Here is a 24,900-nt window from a genome sequence, read left to right as displayed (position 1 = left end):
GTCCCATCTAGGGAAGCCAGGGATAACACTACCAAGATCCTGAATTTACTCTATAAAGCCACCACCACTAACACACCATCGGTCTTCCTTAGCACAGATGCCGAGAAGGCGTTTGACCGGGTTAACTGGTCATTCATGGTTGCCACACTTAGACATATAGGCCTAGGAAGTAATATGCTAAACTGGATCTCAGCGATTTACACTGAACCGTCAGCAAGAGTTAGGGTTAATAGGGTAACATCAAATGCTTTCACAATAACGAACGGTACACGCCAGGGTTGCCCACTTTCACCCCTACTCTTTGCACTCTCACTAGAACCCTTCCTGTGTCGCATCAGATTGAACCCAGACATAACCGGAGTATATATTAACCAAGCCCAACATAAAGTCTCCGCCTATGCGGACGACTTGATGTTTTCACTATCAAAACCGGCAATCTCACTGCCGAACCTACTGAAAGAATTTACCATCTACGGCACCCTCTCCAACCTGAAAATAAACTTAGCAAAATCGGAAGCGATGGGGATAGGGATTCCATCTGCACAACTTGCAGGTCTCCAGTCTAGTTTCAAGCTAAAATGGACGAACAAAGCCCTAAAATATTTGGGTACATTTATCCCTGCAACATTCTCCAAAATATATGAACTTAACTTCCCCCCATTGCTATCAAAAATTAAATCGTTATTGTCTAATTGGCAAAAGGGTCTACATTCTTGGCTAGGCCGTTGCAATATTTTGAAAATGTCCATATTGCCAAAAATATTATATCTCATGCAGGCACTTCCCATACATATCCCATCCATCTTTTTTAAACAGGTACAATCTGCTTTCACAGATTTTGTCTGGGCAAAGAAGAGACCAAGGCTCTCTAACAAATTACTTGTACTCCCCAAAAAATCAGGAGGTCTTGCACTTCCGAACATTCGTGCATATTATCATGCGGTACACTTGGGAAGGCTCATAGACTGGTGCCGCCACCAGGAGACCAAGATGTGGATCCGTATAGAACAATCACACACCAGTATTCCATTAAGGGGCACACCATGGTGTTTTCAAGATATACCAGTAGACACTAAACGACACCCACTGATTGGCAACACGGCACGGATATGCTCACAACTAATCCCCCAGAAAACCCTCACACCCCAAAATTCACCTCTATACCCTATAATAGGCAACCCTCTGTTCAAACCGGGATTGGAAGACGGAATCTTCCGAAAACTAGGCGATGCAGGGCTACTTTTAGCGTCCCACTATAGCATTGGAGGACGCTGGAGAACACATAGAGAACTCGGTGACCCCAACGGCCTATTCCGATTAGACTTTATGCGAACTCTCCAGTTGAGGCATTTCCTTAACGCTATCCCACCCCCACCCGAAGAGAATGATCGAATCCCCACAACTCTGGAATCACTCCTCACTGAGGAAGGTACTCTACCACACACGTTATCAATAGCCTATAATCTCATAAATACCCCTCCCACAGACTTTGTACCCCCGGGACTGTTGAAATGGGAAATAGAACTAGATCGCAGGTTTGACAACACAAAGAGGCAACGTATTCTTGGATTCACGCACAAGTCCTCGATTTGCGCCAAGATCCAAGAAACAAATTACAAAATACTCTCCCATTGGTACAGAACCCCAGCATTACTACACAAATTTTTTCCTGCAACATCGGATAAATGCTGGAGGTGTCTGAGGGAAAAAGGAACTCTCTTGCACATCTTTTGGACTTGCCCCAAATTAGCACACTTTTGGAAAGTAGTGCGAGAAACGGTACAACTTTTTACTGACAGGACAATAACCGACGACCCTGCACTCTTTTTACTACACGCCACAGACACTCCCGACAAAATTTATAAGAAATCGGTGATACGACACCTACTAGACGCAGCCAAAGCCTGCATCCCGCTCTGTTGGAAATCTCCCACCCCGCCGACTATTGACATGTGGTTGGGGAGGGTGGAGGAAATAAGACAAATGGAAGACCTTATTCTGACGGCACAACATAGAGAAGAAACGTTCTCTAAAACTTGGCAATTGTGGACCATGTTTATTTACTCGTCTGAGGGCCAAGCACTGAGAAGAACTGATGAAGCCCCATGACCGCAAAATTCACATCACACCACTGATACTCCCCAGCGGAAATATCACCCCCAGAAAACTTAGAACACGAGAGACTCCGGGCTTGCGGGGGGTAGAGGGTTTAACTCCCTCTTAACCCCTCCTACCTCCAATCCCTATATCTCTACCCCATCTCTTTCCCCCCTCCTCCCCGCTCTCTCCTCTTATCTCTTGCTATTTTCTCATTCTTTTCTATATGTTCTCTCTTTTAGTTTTTATATTTAAGAAAAGAGAACCGAACCAGTGGGCAGTAATACTTAACAAACCCAACTGAGTAACAAGAAGTACATATTCTTAATTGCAATGGTCTCTAAATTGTAATATAAGGTATGGATGACAGGATTAATGGAGATATGAAACCGCAATACGTAATGTATGTTTGCTGCACTTATATCACTCTGTATCGATTTGTGATGAATGTGGTTTTGTGTAACTTGTTGGTCCACTGGGACCAGGTTCTGCATATAAATAAACAATTCAAAAAAAAAAAAAAAAAAAAAGAAATCCTGCAGTAAATTGGAATATACTGCATACTGAATATACTGTATCACTGCATGCACGCTAATTCTGGGAGCGAACTTTGATTACCTCCTGACACTCCCTGCAAACCACTGGAGACATCCTATCTTCAAATCTTGTTTGTTTATTGTTACTGATTGCTTGTAATTTTGTCTCTCTTTTGTAGAATATTTTATAGCTCCTGAAGAAGCAATCAAATTGCGAAACATGTAGAGCTTATTCTGTTCTTCTATATTCCAATTTACTGCAGGATTTCATCTCCGCTAATGTTATGCATCTATTGTATTTAACTTACACTACAGAGGTTTAGCTAGCTGCTTGCATTTTTACTGCAATGTTTTTAAAAGCTATTTTTGTACTATATGTTTAATACAATAAAATATGTATGTTTTATAATTGGTGTCTACAAAGTCCATTTTTGTTGTTCTTGCTCTAATTATATTGTCATTAGGGACGTGGCACTGTTCTGCTGCAAAATTTCCACAGTTCCATCCTGTGTGTTTAGTTAACTCATTGACACTATATAATAAAAATAGAAACTTTAACAAACCATAGAGCAGCTGTAGATCTGAGGAGGACATGCAAGAAAAAAAAAAAACAGCATTTTTTGCTTGTACATGTTTGGATGATAGAAATCAGCAGCACTTCCCCTCATTTCAGAACTTCCCCTCAGATCTACAGTGACTGCACTTCCAAGTACACTTGGAGTGCACAGTGGATTTGCCTTTAGTAAATCAACCCTAATGTCTTAGGTTTGGTGGTCAGTGGGATTAAGAAAATGACATAGCACCTGTGTCCATTAGGTGGAGGAATAGTACCCCATCATTGCTATTAGTAGAAGTAATAGGGCCACATTGTTGGTGTCAGTCAGAGGAATAGTGCAGTGCCCTATCATTGATGTCAGTAGAAGAAATAGTGCCTCATCTTTGGTGTCAGTGGAGGGAATGCCTGACGAAGGGGTCCTGCACGGCTCCAAAACTTTGCACTACACTGTGATGTGATCTTTCTTCAATAAAAACCATTTGGACTTGACTGAAGATCAGTAAATGGTAAATATATACATTGTGTTGTGCATGCTCCATTAGGGATCTGGTGGTCGCTGCAGCATCTGGTACTTTAGATAGCCCATTCCAGGAACATGTGTGATAGGAATATGGACTGTCAAGTGGGAGAAATGGTGCCCCACTGTTGATGTCAGTGAACAGAATGGTGCCTCATCAACGGTGTCAGTGGGAGAACTAATACCCCATCAGTGGTGTCAGTGCGAGGAATTGTGCCCCACTATTGGTGTCAGAGTAAGGAATAGTGCCCCGAGGATTGGATAAAAGCAAGAAAAAGGGCTACATTCAGCCCGCGGTTTGGAGATAACTGTTTTATAACATCAGTTAAACCATCCTCACATGTGAAAGGTTTTGAGTTTTTAATACAATTTTTAATTTTTAACCCATTGTTAACCACTAGGCTTAACGTACACGTTTTTACAACCACTCCTGAATGATTTAACTTAACAGATAGTAACCCATGTTTAAAACTTCCGTTTTGCCACGTTTACATGCCGTGTTTAGCCGTATTTGCATTTAGAAGCATTTCTAAAAAAAATATATATTTTTTTTTTTTTCAAAATAGCCAAAAATGAAAAACGCCTGTAAACAAAATGCGGCTAAACACGAGTTACCAGGTTTAGCCGCGTTTAGAAGCGTTTGGCTCTTGAAATGCCTCTAAACTCAGCGTTTTTTGCTTTCCAGAAAAGGCCTCTAAACTCAACTGCCTAAAAACGACATTAAACAAACCTGTGTATATGTACACATAAGAAAACATTGGATGAGTTCAGGGGCAGCTGAAAAAAGCAGCCAACTGCCTCTGAATGTCCGTTTACCAGCAGCAGTGTACATGAGGCCTTAGTTTACCCCAATGAGTCATAATTTATTTCAACCTCCTCTTCTCCCTTTAGCTATTATTTTTTGCATTTATATTTTTTTTTATATACTATTTATTTGTAAACTTTTTTTTCTTACATTCTTTATGTAGTTTTTAATCTTCGAACAGGTTCAATAACATAGCAGTATACAGTCATTACAGCCAGTAATGTGATAAACATAGTATAACATACTATTTTATTGTCATTTATTTTTATTGTGTCTCATTAAATAAAACATATTTTACACATATATTTAATTTGTAATAACATGCTCTATACTAGAAACATAGTTTTTAGTGTTATTATATAACAATTAGGCAATAACATTTGCACTTTTTTCTACAGTAAGGGCTCCTTCACACGGAGGTGTCTATGTACGAAGCCCGCTCTGCTCAGCCGGGGATCGCTCTGTTGATCCTCGCTAAGCAGGCGGATGACAGGTCCGTCTCTGCACAGTGTGCAGGGACGGACCTGTCAGAGCGCCACTCTCCCCTATGGGAAATCGGATGAAGACGGACCGTAGAGTCCGTCGTCACCCGATATGATCCGCAGATGGATGGAAAAGTAGGTTTTTCCTCCGTCACACTTTTTCGGATCGGAGCGGGTCGGATGTCAGCGGACATGTCACCGCTGACATCCGACGCTCCATAGAGGTCTATGGAGCGTCCGTTCAGGTCCGCCTAAAAAACTGACAGGCGGACTTGAACGGATCGTCCGTGAGACAGAGGCCTAATGTCCTGTACACACAGTTGGACATTGATCGGACATTCCGACAACAAAATCCATGGATTTTTCCCGACGGATGTTGGCTCAAACTTGTCTTGCATACACACGGTCACACAAAGTTGTTGGAAAATCCGATCGCTCTAAACGTGGTGATCTAAAACAGGTACGTCGGGACTATAAACGGGGCAGTAGCCAATAGCTTTCGTCTCTTAATTTATTCTGAGCATGCGTGGCACTTTGTGCGTCGGATTTGTGTACACACGATTGGTATTTCCGACAACGGATTTTGTTGTCGGAAAATTTTACAGCAAGCTCTCAAACTTTGTGTGTCGGAAATTCCGATAGAAAATGTGTGATGGAGCCCACACACGGTCGGAATTTCCGACAACAAGGTCCTATCACACATTTTCCGTCGGAAAATCCGACCGTGTGCACAGGGCATAACACTAGGGGTTTAAAAACTTACACATGGTTCTTGGTTCATGGTTACATAAACCCTAGGCTGCAGCTATAGAAAACTACTCACATACTAATTCACTGCATTTCTAACTAGTGTATGCATTTTACTGTTGGAAAACTGACAAGTTTGAAAGGACCGTGAAGGAGCATCAGTATTGCTGGCTAGATTTTTCTGTCATCTTTTATTAGAGATTTATATGCTTACTGTGTTTATACATGTAAATTTACAGTATGTGTACATACGTATTCTTATGTTCTTGTAGATTGTCATAAACTCCAAGTTACCAGCAGATCCAAAGAAATGTGTGTTAGAACAGTATTTATTATAACACAAGAGAGTAAATTAGCTCCACAACTGCAGAACTTTAGGTACAGTTAATGGACACCTATAGGAAATCCAGCTGCAAAGGTAAAAGTGATTTGCAAAAAGAAAATACAAGAAACTGCAGCTTTCAATTGGTGAACTATATATTTTATATATATATATATATATATATATATATATATATATATATATATATATATATATAAAAGCACAACAAGAGTTTTTCACATAATACAGATGTCATGCCTCCAATTCATTAAAAATGAATACCTATCAAAACGTACACCTTGGAACAGTTATTTTTTGTAACCATCAACCCAAGGCTTATGGTGGCACAGCAGTCACTACTTTTCTTGGGGACCTGGCTTACTTGGGATTATTGTCCTTCCCTATTAGGTTTTCACACTAATAATGAAGTGAAATAAGGGTATAGAGTAAAAAGCATGGCGCCTGTACAGAATAAACCTGTCGCATAAAGATTGTACCATACACCATCCATAAATCTGTTGTTTGAAAAAAAAACTTGGCATTGACAAATCTTTGTTGTGTCTGATTAAAAGTTGGCTCATAATGTTAGATAAGGAAGGAGACTGACAGCAAACCTACCTGGCATGAGTCACCTGTATATTCGGGAGGGCATGCACATATCTCTACACTGTGTGCTACACGCCCACTTCCTGAGATGGTGATGTCCTCAAGGCCAACCTCTCCAAGGGTGAGGCGCTGGGTCTCAGTGAAATACAAGGCTCGGATATGTAAACTTTCCAGTCTGGACAAGATCATCATAAGCTCCTCTCGAGACACTAAGCTGTTGCTGCTTGCATGCCGGAAGTTCCCCTGAATTATAACAGCACAGTACAATAATGTCAGCTCAATAATGATGTAATGGCATCCCATGTTTTTAATATGACATAAATTAGACTGAAATATTATAAATGATAAATATTACATCATAAATATTATAAATATTTCCCCTGACAAAATTATTTTTTTCAACCTAAATATCATTTGAGACATTAAGTATAATCTTCTAGATACTTCTACAGATCTTAGTGTAAAGAAAAAGCATACTGAATATATATAAGCTAATACTATAAAGTCAACAAAATATAATGATATGTGCCTGGTTTACTTGCTTGCCGCCCATTTTTTTTATACTGAATTTGCTTGCTGCACATTTTAATAACTATTCTACGGGAAGATTTCTAGAGTCAACTATTTGTATGTCATAAAAAGCAATCAGCATCCTTGCTAAATGACTGCTGAAATAAACCTGAATGAACCAGTGGCTGAGATCTCTCGTAGTAAACAGAGACTAAAGTCCCGTACATACGGGCCGACTTCTGTTGGACGTGCATGCTGAAAAACAAGCAGCAAACCGGCTCTTGATAAGCTCTCTTTGCCAATGGCTGGGATCGCTGTTCAGAGTGTTCTGGCAGTGGGGCTGTCCCCCTGTCAGAACACAAAAGTTCAGTGGGGAAGATTGCTTTACTAACGTTGGATCATTAGTACAGCGGCTCCCTCAGGGTTGAACGGAAAAAAACTCATAGTGTGTACCAGGCTTAAAGCCCCGTACACACGGGCTGAATGTCAGGAGACATTGGCAGATTAAAAAAAAACGGCCAACATTTGACCCACATGTATGCCAGCCAGTCTCATTGGTACAGCGGCTCTGACTGGGTTGAATGGAAAAAAACTCATAGTATGTACCAGGCTTAATTTTTTTATTGTAAAAAGTCCTCAGTCTCCCTGAGAAGTGTTAAACATAAGAGTTCATGGATTATGGTCCAAGAATAAAGATAATCAGTGATAATCAATGATAAGGTGAAGCAATTTAAAAAGACTTCGGACCCATGGGCCAAATATATGTAAATCCAGCTAACTCGTTCTGCAATTGAAAGCTAATAAAAACCTTCCACAATTGCCACAGCATTGGCAGGTGTACAGCCAGCATCAGGATGGCTATAGACATTGGTGCATATGCTTGTCATGAAATCCATCGCTAAGCTACCAGGATTTGCTCTCCAAGTTTACCATGAAATATGGCATTGCCCTTTACTGCACAGGAAAGAGAACAATTGGAGACTTGTAGCTTACAGATTTCATCTAAGAATGAAAAACTCTGTGAGCTTCCTATGGTCAGATACTGATATGATCTCCCACTAGGGAAGCCCATTAAAATTGGGTCCTTACCCAGTGATTGCAGGTGGTACTAAAATTGGACTGGGATATTGCTGTTTACCTAATTTCCACAAGATTGTCTGTAATTTCTCTGGTGTGCACAGATCTTGAAAGCCTTTCTGTGAATAGTCCTAGTGTGCAGATCCCCAGTCAGCAAAAGATGGCATTCCTAAAGTATTTATGACCACATCATCATGATACCTTGTCTAACCCGGGACCCAACTAATGTGTGCTCCTCAACAGTTCTAAGCTCTGTTCACATATTCGTAAGGGCTTACCTGGAAGTATAATAAATATCTAAAAAAGCTTAAAATGTAAGCTCCGTGAGTGCTGGGCATGTGATGAAACCAGGAATGAAATCTGTAAATGCAGTGCAGTGCCTCCTGTTATGCTATCAGGCCAGATTCCCAATACTGATCTGATGTTTGTAATACTTATAAACGCTGTCAAGTTCTCTACTCTTTATAACATGTTGATTTTAACTAAAACAGAGGGCCTAAGGGAGCAGAATACTGTAACTGTAAAGGAAGGGAAATCATGAAGCCTATCTAGTTCTAAAAAAGATTAATGTACATTGACAATATACATTATAAAAGCAATAATAAGGCTCGGTTCACACATGGGCGGCACGACTTGCAGGTCGCCTCAGCGAGGCGACCTGCAAACGACTGCCGGGGCGACTTGCGAGACGACTTCTGCATAGAAGTCTATGCAAGTCGCCCCAAGTCGCCCCCAAAGTAATACAGGAACCTTTTTCTAAGTCGGAGCGACTTGCGTCGCTCCGATTAGAACGGTTCCATAGCACAGAACGGGAGGCGACTTGTCAGGCGACTAGGTCGCCTGACAAGTCGCCCCAGTGTGAACCGAGCCTAACTGCTACTACCATGTTTACTACAATAATTTACACATAGTTCTAATTATGTCAAAAAATGTCATCCAGAGAATTGATTCCACTGTACTACCAAGTATAGAAATACATTTTTATTGGCAACATTTGGCCATGGAGATTTGTTCTGCTTTTGTTCTGCTCAGGCTTGAAACTACAAAAGTTGCCAAAGGCTGAACTTTATTAATACAAATCTTTTTTTAACCTGGTTAACCACATAATTACTGAAATGGTGTGAGGAAGCATTTTCATAACCACTGAGCTACAAAATGTCAGAATTCTAAGAAGGTGTATGAATTATAATCTACAAAATGCTCATGAGAAGGCTTGTACAGTACTGCACATGTACCTAACTTTGGAATAGCTGGCCTCATACTGGTCCTGGGCCTGTGAAGGTGAAGTCATCTCAGCCAATGAAATGCCATCAAAGTGCAGCTATGACTTTAAAACCATATTCCAGGCAGATTAGATTTTGTCTAATCTATACTGAAAAAATGGCTGGCTTTCTTTCAATTTTATTAATGTTTTTAAATGTTGTCATAAGGAAACAGTCAAACATGACCAGATAAGGCAGTTTATATTGAAAAGATGAGGCAGATTCTCACTAAAGCTACTTGCCTGAGCTGTTCCCCTTTAACTTCATCCCCACTTGACCAAGCTAAGTGTTCAGAGGGTGGTCAGTATCAGTGGAGATGAGTAGATTACAACCACTGGGACCACTATTCATTTCATTTATTGAGCTGCTTAGGGGGGAATTTGCTTGTTTTATTTATTTATTTTTAGAGGGTTTGTGGTTTTTCAGTTTTTATTGTGCATTTTTTTATTTTGTCCCGTCACTTAGTTTTTATGAGATAGGAGCAGGTCCATGATAGCTGAAACCGGCAGCTATTTAAAAGTCCACTGCACTCAATTTCATTCTTTCCTAGGTGTCAGATTATGCCTGCATGTCTGTTTTCCTCTTGTGCAGTGTGGGTTAATGTCTTTATAGAAAAATCTCTAAGTGCAGTGATGATCAGAGGCTCCAGACATGCAACCAAATATGTTCAGACTGCAAACATCCTACAGAAGATGGTCAAAGACTGCAGACATGCTACAGGAGATGATCAGATACTCCAGGCATGCAAAAGGAGATGATCAAACTGTGAACATCCCACAGGAGATGATCAGAGACTGCAGACATGTAATAGTAGATGATCAAACTGCAAACATCCTACAGGAGATGGTCAGAGAGAACAGACATTCTACAGGAGATGATCAGAGACTGCAGACATCAAAAAGGAGATGATCAGAAACTGCAGACATGCAAAGGCAGATGATTGTACTGTCAACATTTAACATGAGATGATCAGAGAGTGCAGGGATGCAACAGGAGATGATAAGTCTATGAACAACCTACAGGAGATGGTCAGAGATTGCAGACATGCAACAGGCAATAATCAGACACTGTGAACTTCCTATGGGAAATGGTCAAAGATGCAGAGATACTATAGGAGATGTTGGAGACTGATGTCATGGTTCAGAACAGTCAAAGACTAGGGAATAAGATTGCTGAAAATTACTTGTGGACATTCGATATTTCTTTTAACAAGGTTGATTACAGAAGATGAAAAAAGCATTGAAAGAGTAAAGGAATGCACAGCACAACTACCAGAACCCAGTCTAAAGAATATATGTCCTTTATTGACCTAAGAACCTAGCTAATGAAAATACAGACTACCAGTGGCCCCACGGGCCACAGAATAAGTACCAAAGGGCATGCAGCCCCTGGACCACAGGTTAAGCATCAAGGTTCTAGTATCTATGAGACTTTACAACTTTACAAGACTGATCTTGCAATGAATATCTGCTAGCTATGTATCACTCACTATTTGGAGATATTTTAGCATGACTGAACATGAGCAGTCTTGATTATGTCCATTTTCTCTGATCCGATTCATTCCTCCCTATACATACCAGTATTTTATGAGAAAAACTCAAAGCAGTAGCTTTATTTAGAGTGCCAACTATGTTGAAATAACAAAATAACATTTTCATTTTAATCTCTTTGGTTCTTATAAAAACAGGATGGATGAAAGTTCAAGAGAAGAGCTAATACGAAAGAAATTATAGCAAATATAACAAATTAATTCGACATGATTCGGTAATTTGTTAAAGATCTAATGAAACAAAAGGTCAACTCAAAATAAATCTCACAGTCCAATCAGCTGATTAATTTTGTGCTGGAGGTTGGTTTACTGGCAAAGTGCATTCCTGAGAACTGAGTGAGAAGGGTGTTGTATTGTATTTGAGCAGAGGAGAAGAGATATTGTCATTGTGTGTGTTAATAGATTCAATAAACAATAAACGACTTTCCAAACTACGAATCATTATCACGAATATATATACATACATAAATATCAAATTTCAACTAATACGAAAGAAATTATAGTGGATATAACAAATTAATTTGACATGATTCGAGATTCAGAATAATGAATATCGACACTCTACGAATAATAACGAATTATCCAAAAACGAATTAATGTAACATAACAAATATAACAGAATGAAATTATGTATTTTACGAATGACAATGAACCGAAACTAAACAAAATTTCCCACTGTGCACAAGTCTAATATAGGACATGTAAAATGCACACTAATCGCTAGAAGTATAGCTTTTTCCTTAGGGCTGTATTGTCTATAATCTATATTATATATAAATGACATTATATATTCTTAAAAAATATTTAATATTTTTGCTACATTTAAGGACAATTACGTGGGCATGTCTTAGAAAGTATGTATATTTGGCCGTGGTGAGAAATGTTTTTTAAAATTGCGGTTGTAATGTTGTAAAGACTACCTTTATAAATTTTGTTGTATGTATATAATGACAATAAAGTACTATCTTACCTTAAATGACTAAGAAAAAGTAAGCCATATTTATATTGTAAGCTATAGTAAATGGAGAATGAGTATCTGGATCTTTATTGTTCTATATACACCTAGATGAAGGAATTTCCACAGGTATCCATAAACCACAAGTATTAATAGTTTTTAACAGAGTATAATGTAATTCTCGCAACCTCACCTCCACAAGCTGAACACGACCATAGTTTTGCATGTCTGGTAAAGGATTGTTGGGATCCACATAAACAACAGTCATTTGTCTACCCTACATGAAAAAAGATGCAATAAAAATAGCTGATTGTGTGAAACACTAAAATGATCTCCTATTAGACAACAGAAATCAATGGACTAGAAGATGTCCATACACCTACATACCTTACACAGCTAAAACATATATACACTATATTATCAAAAGAACTGGGACACCTGATTTTACACACACATGAACTTTAATGGCATCCCAGTCTTAGTCCATAGGGTTCAATATTGAGTTGGCTCACCCTTTGCATCTATAACAGCTTCAACTCTTCTGGGAAGGCTGTCCACAAGGTTTAGGAGTGTGTCTATGGGAATGTTTGACCATGCTTCCAGAAGCCTATTTGTGAGGTCAGGCCATGATGTTGGATGAGAAGGCCTGGGTCACAGTCTATGCTCTAATTTATCCCAAAGGTGTGAGGTCAGGACCCTGTGCAGGCCAGTCAAGTTCCTCCACATCAAATTCGCCCATCCATTTCTTTATGGACCATGCTTTGTGCACTGGTCCAAATCGTTTGGTGGAGGGGGGATTATGGTGAGGGGTTGTTATTCAGGAGTTGGGCTTGGCCCCTTGGTTCCAATGAAAGGAACTCTTAAGGTGTCAGCAAGGTGTCAGCATACCAAGACATTTGGAAAATTTCATGCTCCCAACTTTGTGGGAACAGTTTGGGGATGGCCCCTTCCTGCCCCAACATGACTGAGCACCAGTGCACAAACAAGGTCCATAAAGACATGGATGAGCGAGTTTGGGGTGGAGGAACTTGACTGCCCTGCACAGAGTCCTCCCTTAACAGTTGAAGCTGGTTTAGCTGCAAAGGGTGGGCCAACTCAATATTGGCCCACCGGGACCTCACTCTGGAAACTGTCCTTTCTGATGGTGGTTATCGGGACCCATACTCAACACTCGCAATCAATCACAGATATTTTTTTTTTTTTTTTTTTTCAAGTCAAACTTTTTATTTAGATGTTCATTTCTTGGACTTGAAATATTCTTCAATGACATCTTTGGCCTGGGACTCCTTGCCATAGTCCTTGACAACAACACAACTGCAACCAACCACTTTGCGAGGCTTTCCTTCCCTGTCGATTTTACAAAGGCCGACCCATTCACCAAGCTTTTTGCTGTCGTCAACCTTGATCAGATTGATTTGATGTTCAGCACAAAGTGCCTCAACCAGCTTCACGTACATTGGTTCATCGCAGTTGGAAGCCAGTACACAAAGATGGGCTTGGCGCTTGTCAAGAGCCTTGGCAGCTTCACGAATCCCACGAGCCAGGCCATCGTGTATAAGTGCGGTTTTGAGCACTTCTTGGAGAGCGGTGTTAATATCCATTACACCTCCAGCAGAAATGCCTTCCTCGGCTATCCTCGATGTCTAATGGATGCTCGGCGTTACTCCGCCAACCTGCTCAGCATGAAGGAAAGAGCCAATCACAGATATTACCCTGATAGGTGGTTTTTCACTCCTGTCATATATTTTTTAAATTTTTTTTTCACTTTTGCTTGTCCTTTTATTCACTATGATGTTTTGGCACTTGCGTCTTTTTTCTTTTTACTTTCCAATTTATCTTCATTTATTGGCTACACAGGTGTTCACTCCATATTTTCATCTTTTATTTTGATGATTCTCTTGAAATTAACTGAACACAATTTATGAGACCTACTTTATCAATACTCTGTCACGTTATATACTTAATAGACATTTTTCTTTTAGAATTGTTTGGTCCATATGTGTTCATACCCTTTATGAATTGCACCTGATGTCCTGATTCCTCCCCTGGCTGTCTTCCCCCTTCATCTACGGTGGAGAATCATACATTACAACTTTCCCCCTTTTTTATAAACCTACATGAGATTATTATTTTTACTTATATTTATGGACCTCTTGTCGCATCAAACTCCTGATGAGTGAACCTTACTAGGATTTACGAAAAGCGTAGAGCTCCATAGATGCTACGATATATCCGCTCATTCACAGATCAATTGTGTACTTTACCATGATACTTTATGAACATTACCATAAGTGTGGAGTTTTATCATATATGGATTTTCTGATGACTACTTTACTGTATATGTTTGTACAATTTTTGCATATCATTTAATGTATTTTTGTACTGTATATCATGGAATTTGTATTAAATCATTAATTGCATTTAAGTTGTATTTACTTAGTGACCTATCTCATTCTAAATCCCATGACCACTTTCTGTTTTTATATGCAACTCAAAATTGAACTCTACAGACTTATGCCCTGTACACACGGTCGGACATTGATCGGACATTCCGACAACAAAATCCTAGGATTTTTTCCGATGGATGTTGGCTCAAACTTGTCTTGCATACACACGGTCACACAAAGTTGTCGGAAAATCTGATCGTTCTGAACGCGGTGACGTAAAACAGGGCAGTAGCCAATAGCTTTCATCTCTTTATTTATTCTGAGCATGCGTGGCACTTTGTGCGTCTGATTTGTGTACACACGATCGGAAATTCCGTCAACGGCTTTTGTTGTCGGAAAATTTTATAGCCTGCTCTCAAACTTTGTGTGTCGGAAAATCCGATGGAAAATGTGTGATGGAGCCTACACATGGTCGGAATTTCCAACAACAAGGTCCTATCACACATTTTCCGTTGGAAAATCCGACCGTGTGTACGGGGCATAAGAATGGGATGCCATTACACTTCATGTGCATGTAAAAGCGGGTGTCCCACTACTTTTGGCAATCGAGTGCATGTGAGCTGTTTTGCTTGCCAAAGGATTTGAATACTATTCAATCAGTCTTGTGAGTTGCACACCTCTGTCACACTGCACCCCATTACCCTGGTTCAGCTTTGAAACTTTTTACATTACCTCCCTACCTGGTCATTGGACTTTGGGTCAGTTTGTTATAAAACACTCATTTTGTTATACTGCCAAGTATTACTGACCTATATGGTCATTGGGCAGTGGAACCTATTAAATGTTTATTGCATCTGAAAGGAATTAATCAGCCATGAAACAATGGTAGAATATTGCTTACTGGGAATGTAGGGAATGTTGGCAATCATAACAATTTCTGGCAGTACTTGTCAAGTAACAACAGAGCTCTATGATCCAAACACCTGGCATCTAGCAACACAAGAACCTGAACCGCACTCCACATTTCATTTTTTGTCTCATAATCCACAAGCCATTTTCACAAGGCATTCATATAAAGATCATATTCCATGTTATAATTACATGTACAGGATACAACAAATGTCTTGTTTGCAAGTTTTTGTCATACTTTCCATAGAAAATAGAATCAAATATCAACTTACTGTTAACAGAACATCCGGCCGCTTGTCTAGAAGTACCATGCCTTCACTTGGTAAGCCAAAGGACTTCAGCTGATATGTCAGAGAGCCGCCATAGGAAGAAATCTATTTATAATGAAAGAGATATGCAAGTTTTCTTTAAGAACTACAACAGAGGCTATACTATGCCTCATTTATTCCACAATAAGAAAAAAATGCAATGCTGTGTTAACTCTGGAAGACTGCTTAATTTCATATTGCATTGGCTATGATGATATATAAAACGGCAATATGGAACAGGCTGTATAAACTTTTAAGCTCATCTCAGGCCAAAATGGAGGCTTAACAACTTCAGCCCCAGAACTATTTGCCCCCTTCCTGACCAGGCCATTTTTTTGCAATATGGCACTGCATCGCTTTAACTGACAATTGCGCGGTCATGCAACGCTGTACCCAATCAAAATTGATGTCCTTTTTCACCACAAATAGAGCTTTCTTTTGGTGGCATTTGATCACCCCTGCGATTTGTATTTTTTGCGCTACAAACAAAAAAAGAGCGACAATTTTGAAAAAAAAAACACAATATTCGGTACTTTTTGCTACAATAAATATACCAAAAAAAATGTTTTTCCTCAGTTTAGGCCGATATGTATTCTTCTACATATTTTTGGAAAAAAAAATCGCAATAAGCGTATATTGATTGTTTTGCGCAAAAGTTATAGCATCTACAAAATAGGGGATAAAGTTATGGCATTTTTATTATTATTTTATTTTTTTTTACTAGTAATGGAGGTGATCAGTGATTTTTATCGTGACTGCAAGATTGCGGCGGACAGATTGGACACTTTTGACACTTTTTTGGGACCATTGACATTTATGCAGCGATTAGAGCTAAAAATAGCCACTAACTACTGTATAAATGTCACTGGCAGGGAAGGGGTTAACACTAGGGGGCGATCAAGAGGTTTACTGTGTTCCCTAGGTGTGTTCTAACTGTGGGGGGGATGTGGCTGACTAGGGCAGGAGACCAATCAGTGTTCCTACTTAGTAGGAGCACACAATCTGTCTCCTCTCCCTTGAGAGAACCGGGATTTGTGTGTTTACACACACAGATCCCGGTTCTCGCTCTATCACGAGCGATCGCTGGTGCCTGGCGATCATCACGCCCACGCATCGGCTCCGGGGACACGCTGCAGGAGCACGCATGCGTGCCTGCTAAAGCATCTTAAAGAGCCGACATACAGCTACGATGGCTCGTGCAGGGGAGCCAACCTGCCACAGTATAACTGCGGTGGCTGGTCCGGAAGCAGTTAAAGTGACACTAACATTTGGTTTTAAAACATAAAAAATATTCCAGTGTGTATCGTTTGGGGGGTAGCAAACAAGCTGAGCTTTAATATGTGTCCTTTTTAAAACTATGAAGAGAAAAAGTACATAAAAGGTAAAATTGATCATAAACATTCTTACCCTCTCACCCAAGTATGACTCTGGTGCCACCCAGTGCAAACTGTGAACAGACGGTGGCAATTCTTGCACATCCGCTACAACACTGTTGCTGCCTGGATTAAAAGTGACAGCCACTCTGGTCTGATCTGGTGCCTCGAGACTCCACGACCTCATATCTACAAACTTTTTATCAGAGATACATTGATTAAAATGATACCACCATAAAACAATATAATATATATTTATGTGTACAAATTACCAATCAAACCAAATATGTAAATATGTATAATATTCTATAAAAAAATAAAATGTAAAAATTCAATCATAAGGGAAAGTGGTAAGAAAATTAGATAATTGAAGACAACCAGTGCAGATCCACTAATGTATCAGTTACTCAGCACTAAAAGTACCCATAGGCATTAGCTTTTCTCAACCTTTTCAACACAGATGAACCCATGAAATAACTTTATGGTCTCAGGGAACTACAACTCATGCTACATTAGTGTGAAGGTCAGTGGGAAGAATGCTCCTTAAACTTGTGGTCATTGAGAAGAATTACCCTCTTACAGATAGTTAAAGAGATCAATGGTGTCAGTGGGAGGTTATCTGAGGGGCAGACATTGCTCAAGAAACCCCTTGCAACTTTTGGAGGAACTTTAGATTTCCATGGAACCCTGGTTGAGAAACTCTGTTCTATACATACATTTCTTGAAACGTTAGACAACAATTGAATTCTCTATGGGGCACAGCAAAAAAGGTCTATAGGCAGTGTTTTGCAAATCTTCTGCTTCCCCATCAGTGTTATTAGGCTTTATGTCTTTTACATACACCTGCCATGACAGAAATCTTAAGGCTGCTATTGCTGACCTCCTTCTGAAAATGATAACTTCTGCCTGTCATGCTGATTCTTTGCTCAGAATTACTAATGGCCATGAACATTTTTGGAAAAGGGTATGCAATGGCAGGCTAAGTATTTGATTAATCAAGTTGGATTCTTAAAACAATTGTGGAGCACCCTGATAAGGCTAATTGTTCCAGGCCATACTGTTGCCAGTACAATGGAAAGGCACCTTTCTCCACATATTTCTATATCTAGTCGAGGACAGGTGACCACATTCTACATTGCCAACAGTTCACTGAAGTGGCCCTAGGCAGGCTTAGAATTATTACATAAAAAACGTACTTGATCAATCTATACTGACAATATGATTTTCCTATTACCATCAAAGTCAGGAATCAAAGCAAAAATTAAATCTTCTGTTTTTTTCTCTGTATTGACTATTACATAGCAAACAATTTCTTTCCATCAGATTTCACCTTTCATTGATTCAAATAAAAACTATCTACTAAAAAGTTCTAACTCAAATGCTAAAAAGTATTGAAATGTAAAGTTATGGGAAGCAGTAAAGCACGCTCAGTATATTGATCTTAAAGTTTAAAGTTGAGCTCAAGGCAAACAGCTTGTGGTCCATTTATCTTGGTCAGAGACCATAGTCAGATCAATGGGTTCTATTTTCTCCACTGCATTTAATCATTTCAGTTTGGTCAACTAACAGCTCCCAGCCTGTTGATTGGACAGTGAAGAATCAGCAGCACAGTAATTGGTTCCCAGCCTGCTGATTAGACAATGATTAAGCAGCAGCACATTGATTGGGTCACAATTTCCCTGATTCAGTTGGAGGTATTCCATAACTTCTAGTTGGGTTTTCAATCGTTAGGTTTTTACCTTTTTTCTGTGCTTATTGGAAGAATGGCAAACATCTGTTGCTCCAAAACAAAAACACTTGGTACATCCTTTGGCATTTGAAGGATCAAAATAAAATGTTCCAGTCTGGCAAGCATCACATCTTGTACCTCCAATATTTTCCTGCATGTAGGAAAAGATGCAGAATATTATGATTATGCATTTGGTCAGGTGAGATTAAACCTCTGTGTCAGGCAAAAACATTCATTTTATATCTAAATAGTAGGCATATTTGATGTTAATGACTGGGTGTACATAAAGCAACAAAAGCAGAACATATAAAGTCTAGATCTATTTTTTCAGAATCTTATATCATAAAAAGTCAATACATTTCAGCGGTTCAAAGGGGCCTCCTTCATCAGGGCTTGGTACTGTTGAACAAAGTGTGATAAAATTGAAGGGATCCTGAGGGGTTATTAGTATAATTGCTCCAGATGCCCTTGTGGCACAGACATCCAGGTTATAAAGCAAATGTCCAACAAATTGCCCAAACAGCAAAGGAAGTCCTTCCTGGAAATATGTTATTGATGCTAAACCCTGCTTTTACCCCTATTCATGTTTACAGTTCTGATGGCTTTACTGTAACCTTAAAAATGTTACTAAATTCATCACATTTTTCTTTATCTTTCTCTATGTATGTCCGTTATGCTTATCTTGTAATTGATTAGTATACAGATAGGAACACTTACACAGAGCAAGTGTTTAATAAAGCTAAATTGTAATCTGCCAGCTACTGTATGTCACACAGCACACAAGTTTATTTATTTGGCTGGTCTGTATGGAAGTGCATGTGACTAAAATTCTCGATCTTGAGACTTGCGTCTGTCATTGGAGACAATTTAAGTAGGGTACACGCTATAAAAAAATCAGAAGAAAAATTCTGCGTGAGGCACAATCATGTGATTTTTGTATAGTGTGTGCACAACTTTTGACATCTGATTCAGACTTTCCACACGAAAATTTCCAAAGGTACAAACTCCAAAATTTATCTCATATGTGAACAGAACTAACAATTTTTGTGTAATGTGTACTGTTTTCGTACAAGAAAAAACAGATACGAAAAACTGTGCATGATCAGAAACAATAAACAAAAACAAAAAAAAAAAAAAGCCTTTGTCGCACGAGAATTTTCATACATTAGTTCCATCCTTGGTTTGGACTCGCTGTGAAACATCGAGGACAATTGGCCGATCGTTTGTCCGATTTTCTTATAATGTGTACCCATCTTAACTCTGCAGATGAATATAAAGAATCAGATTGTGTGGTCAGATACAGTACCTTGCACAAGCAGACACCAGTGTGGTGGTCACAGATCTGAGGAAGTGTCCCATCTGGATTGCAGATACATGGAATGCAGTCAGGAAAGCGGAAATAACCTGGAGCACATCGGTCACACTGCCTGCCTGTTATTCTTGGTTTACATCTGTCCAGAAAATACAGAGAACTAATTAATGGCAGTGTCAATAAATTAATTTGCCTTTTTTATTATGTGTTGCATTCATGTAGAAATGAGCCCTGCCACATTTTTTGTTATTCCTATACACTGTTAGTGCCCAACCTCCAGCTATGGACAGCACACGCTCCTATAATAGTAATGGTCAGGCACAAAGCCCGCAGAGAGATCTGCCAGTCAGGCCTTCTGAATGACTTGATGCTGGTAGTGCATCATCATCAGAAGAGACAGACAATGAGGACAGAAAGGAGTATGTTGGGGACAGGCGGCCAACAAAGTGGCACTTGTCACCCCCTTCTTTTCTGTATTGTCTAAAATCTATGGTTAACTGCCTTAACCTTTATTGAGGTATTGTTCTCCACGTTTGTGGTACCTAGTGGTTGGTATGGTCACTTGGTGCCCAAGTTCTGAAAGACTACAGTTACTTGATGCTCAAGTCCTGAAAAAGTTTTAACATTGGTATTGGTCTGTGTGTTTAAAGACCTGGTATAATATATTTAAAGGTATTATGACTATATGTTTTAGACCCAAATAAAGGGGCTATGGCCATAACTTTCCATGGTTCGTTTCAATGTTTTCTTTATCATGAATGATCAGATGACTACCGTTTGAGTGGTTTTGGGGTGGTTGTTTGTGGGATTGTATAATCTAGTCCAAGCAGGTCTTTTCGTTGAGTGTAATTACAGTAGAGGGACAGAGCTTTACCCAAACAAGTGAGATCAGGTGTGGTGCTTCTACTTCATCTCTGAAAGATTATGCTTTGCTCTTCCGTTTTCTTTGGGTTTTTTCTTTTTCATTTTTTATTGTTGTCCTTAATGTTACTGCTACGGAGGGGGGTTCAAAGTTTTAATAATGCAGTAGGGTTTGGAGCCCCCATTCACACTTGAGTGTGAGGATAGTCAAGCGGATTGAGGACTTTTTTTACTCATTTGTACACACAGTTTTATGCCAGACTTGTACAAGAGCAGAATTGCCTGTTTTTGGCCCCATAGACTTTTAAAAAGGAGCACCTGAAAACCCATATAAACATGCCTTTTTCTGTTTCAATAGTTTTTATTAACATTTTTGAAAACAGCAAACAGTAAATTATCACTTGGCAGAGCAGCGAACAATCCTCTGTACATGTAACAAAATTAGTACATAAATATGAGAATAAATCAGAATATGAAAACATAAAATATAAGGATCCTGAGGTTGAGACCTCACTAAAGCATAGTCACTGTAAATAGGCCAGAAGCTCCTGTTAACATCTATAGTGCCAAAAATGTTTAATTGTGCCAGAAAGAAGCTTATGTCATTTTTCAAGCTTTAAGTGACAAGCGACAAGCAAAACAACACTCAACTGTGAATGGGCCCATTGAGAATAATGGGATTCCTCATCTTGACCATTATTAGGCTTTGGGATTAGCACTACAAATGCTCAGGTGTGAATGAGGTTCTGAGACTGATGAGGGAAGGTTCTGTAATTGATGAGGGGAGAGTCTGTGACTGATTAAGGGAGAGGTTCTGTGACACATAAGGGGAGATTCTGTGACTGATTAAGGGAGGTTCTGTGACACATAAGGGGAGATTCTGTGACTGATGAGGGAGATTCTGTGACTGATAAGGGCAGATTCTGTGACTGATAAGGGCAGATTCTGTGACTGGTGAGGGGAGATTCTGTGACTGATGAGGGTAGGTTCTGTGACTGATGAGGGGAGGTTCTGTGACTGATAAGGGCAGATTCTGTGACTGATAAGGGGAGATTCTGTGACTGATAAGGGGAGATTCTGTGACTGATGAAGTTCTGTGACTTATGAGAGGAGATTCTGTGATTAATGAGGGGAGGGTTCTGTGACTGATGTCAGGAGGTTCTGTGACTGATGAGGGAAGATTCTGTGACTGATGAAGGGAGGTTTTGTGACTAATAAGGGGAGGTTCTGTGAATAATGAGGAGAGGTTTTGTGACTAATAAGGGGAGGTTCTGTGAATAATGAGGAGAGGTTTTGTGACTAATAAGGGGAGGTTCTGTGAATAATGAGGGGAGGTTTTAAGACTACTGAGGGGAGGTTCTGTGACTGTCCAAATGTGTACAAACAGAGGTTGACCGCACTCCAATTGCCAGAAGAACGTGAGCTTTATTGAATAAACATACCTTGATAGACAAGTGGTTAATCAATTTAACAACCATTGCAAAATTCAGGTACAAAAACATCACAGATCCAAGATACAAGAATATCACAGATCTGAGAAACAGGATGATGGTTAACGCATTTCACACAGGATGCACTTGGTCATAACCTGTATCTTAGATCTGTGATGTTTTTGTATTTGGATTTTATTCAATGCTTGTACACATTTAGACTGTCTGGGTCACAGACCGGACCGGCACCTGGTTGCACAGAGAAGGGCTTAAACGGGAATATCTCACCTTGAGTGACATTTGCCTCTCTACTGTGAATCATTTAGGGTGGGATGGGAGAAGGTTCTATGACTGATAAAGGGAGGTTCTGCAACTGTTATTAAATTGATTAACCACGCCTATCAAGGTACGTTTAAAAACGGCACAGTAGACAAGTGGTTACCGGCAAGTGATACCGGCTTGAAGAGCCAGTGAAGGGCATTCTGATAAAAGTCATCAGTTGGCTCTAGAGCTGCCTGATCACATTTATGGGACTATCAAATGAACGGCGGTGGTACCCATGGTGGTTCCTGGGCTCTCTCATTCCATTAGGGAGCCTGGGACCATGGTAAACTGCTTCCCCATTGAAAGCAGAAGGAACTCAGGGAATGGATGTTCCCAGATCCCTCTTGTGACATGACTGTAGAAATCATGTGTATTACGTCACTTTCAGGGTCACAGCTGTCTTTCCTTTGCTAGTGTAATCAGGATGCAGCTATTCCAGCACAATCTAACAGACCTCCAATGTCTCTATAAAGGATACCTGTCACTTACCCATGCTATCATATAGGAAGCCTGATAGCCCACATGTGATAGCAATAAAATAAAAATAAAAATGTAAAAGTGTAAAAAAAAAAAATGTATAAAATAAATACAAATAATTAAAAAAAAATGTAAAGCATCTCCGTCATCCCCTGCAAACACCCAACATACAAAAAGGCAACGTAGGGCGAGCATATGTATGTAAACATCAATTGCGCCACACATGTGAGGTATCGTTGCAAACATTGGAGTGAGAGCAATAATTCTAAGGCCATAATTCATGGTTAACTCTAAAATGATGACGTGTGAAGGATTTTGAAAGTGTCGCCTATGGAGAATTTCAGGTACTTTGTTTTTTGCGATTCCGTGTGAGTGCGCCATTTTAAGACTTTGATATGCTTGTTATCTATTTACTCTATGCAACCCCATCTTTTATATTTAACCAAAAAATTGTGTATAACATTGTGTTTGTTTGCATGAATAGTCATTTTATTTTACTATTTCCTGAAAATATGTATTTGAGAAATAATTGTGCATATAACGTGCAACATAAAAAATTGTAGCTACCACCATTTTATTATCCAGGGTCTCTACTTTCAGTAACATGCTTTTTGAGGGGTTCCAGTAATTTCTAACAAAAATGCATATTTTAACATGCAAAAAAACTGCCCCAGTAGACAAGTGGATAAATTCATATTAAAGTCATATTTTCTTTTTGTTTAAAATAACAAACATGTCATACTTATCTGCTCTGTGCAGTGGTTTTGCAGAGAGCAGCCCACATCTCCCTCTTCTCGGGTCCCTCGTCGGCCCTTCGGGCCCCTCCCTCCTGCCGCGTGCCCCCACTGCAAGCAGCTTGCTATGGGGGCACCCGCACCGAGCCGCTGCTCTGTGTGTGTATTCAGGCATGGAGCAGTGACTCAGTCCTGCCCTCTCTCTTCTCATTGGCTCACTGGCTTTGATTGACAGCCAATGGCACCCGCTGTGTGTCTCAGGCAATCAGGAGGGAGTCTCTCATACAACATCACTGGATCAAGGTGGGGCTCAGGTAAGTATTAGGGGGGCTGCTGCACACATAAGGTTTTTTATCTTAATACATAGAATACATTAAAATTAAAAACCTTCTGCCTTTAGAACCACTTTAACTGGTTCCCGACCGGCCGCCGCAATTATACTGCGGCAGGATTGCTCCCATGGAAGAGCCGTCGTAGCTGTCGGCCTTTCAAGCTGCTGTAGGAGGCGCGCACCGGCTGCGTGTGCTCGGAGCCAATGCGAGTGCCCACGATGACTGCCGGGCACCGGCAGTCGCTCGTGACAGAGAGAGAACCGGGATCTGTGTGTGTAAACACACAAATCCCGGTTCTGTCAGGGGAGAGGAGACCGATCGCATGTTCATACTAAGTATGAACCCCGATCGGTCTCCTCCCCTAGTCATTCCCACCCCCCCACCCCACAGTTAGAACAGACCTAGGGAACACAGTTAACCCCTTGTTTGCCCCCTAGTGTTAACCCCTTCCCTGCCAGTGACATTTATACAGTAATCAGTGCATTTTTATAGCAGAGATTGCTGTATAAATGTCACTGCTCCCAAAAATGTGTCAAAAGTGTCCCATTTGTCCCCCGCAATATCACAGTCCTGATAAAAATCGCTGATCGCTGCCATTACTAGTAAAAAAAAATAATAAAAATGCCATAAATCTATCCCCTGTTTTGTAGACGCTATAACTTTTGCACAAACCAATCAATATACGCTTATTGATATTTTTTTT

At 39.9% G+C, this 24,900-nt stretch overlaps 2 protein-coding genes across 2 annotated transcripts in view; both read right to left on the bottom strand.

The window, feature by feature from the left end:
- LAMA3 (laminin subunit alpha 3) overlaps window positions 1-24,900 on the bottom strand; it is a 271,677-nt gene that overhangs the window by 75,509 nt on the left and 171,268 nt on the right. The window contains exons 35-40 of the mRNA XM_073631481.1: window positions 20,034-20,178; window positions 18,738-18,878; window positions 17,033-17,194; window positions 15,590-15,691; window positions 12,215-12,298; window positions 6,681-6,911 (exon numbers count right to left, since the gene is read on the bottom strand). Of these exons, the coding sequence (XP_073487582.1) occupies window positions 6,681-6,911; window positions 12,215-12,298; window positions 15,590-15,691; window positions 17,033-17,194; window positions 18,738-18,878; window positions 20,034-20,178 (865 nt within the window). The remainder of the gene's footprint in view (window positions 1-6,680; window positions 6,912-12,214; window positions 12,299-15,589; window positions 15,692-17,032; window positions 17,195-18,737; window positions 18,879-20,033; window positions 20,179-24,900) is intronic.
- On the bottom strand, window positions 13,242-13,743 carry LOC141145118 (small ribosomal subunit protein eS12-like). The gene has a single exon (XM_073631482.1). It carries the CDS (start codon window positions 13,620-13,622, stop codon window positions 13,257-13,259), a length of 366 nt encoding a protein of 121 aa, XP_073487583.1. The 5' UTR covers window positions 13,623-13,743; the 3' UTR covers window positions 13,242-13,256.

This window comes from Aquarana catesbeiana, linkage group LG05 (genome assembly GCF_042186555.1).
Source record: "Aquarana catesbeiana isolate 2022-GZ linkage group LG05, ASM4218655v1, whole genome shotgun sequence".
NCBI classification, from domain to species: domain Eukaryota; kingdom Metazoa; phylum Chordata; class Amphibia; order Anura; family Ranidae; genus Aquarana; species Aquarana catesbeiana.
This window is presented reverse-complemented; position numbering and strand designations above follow the sequence as displayed.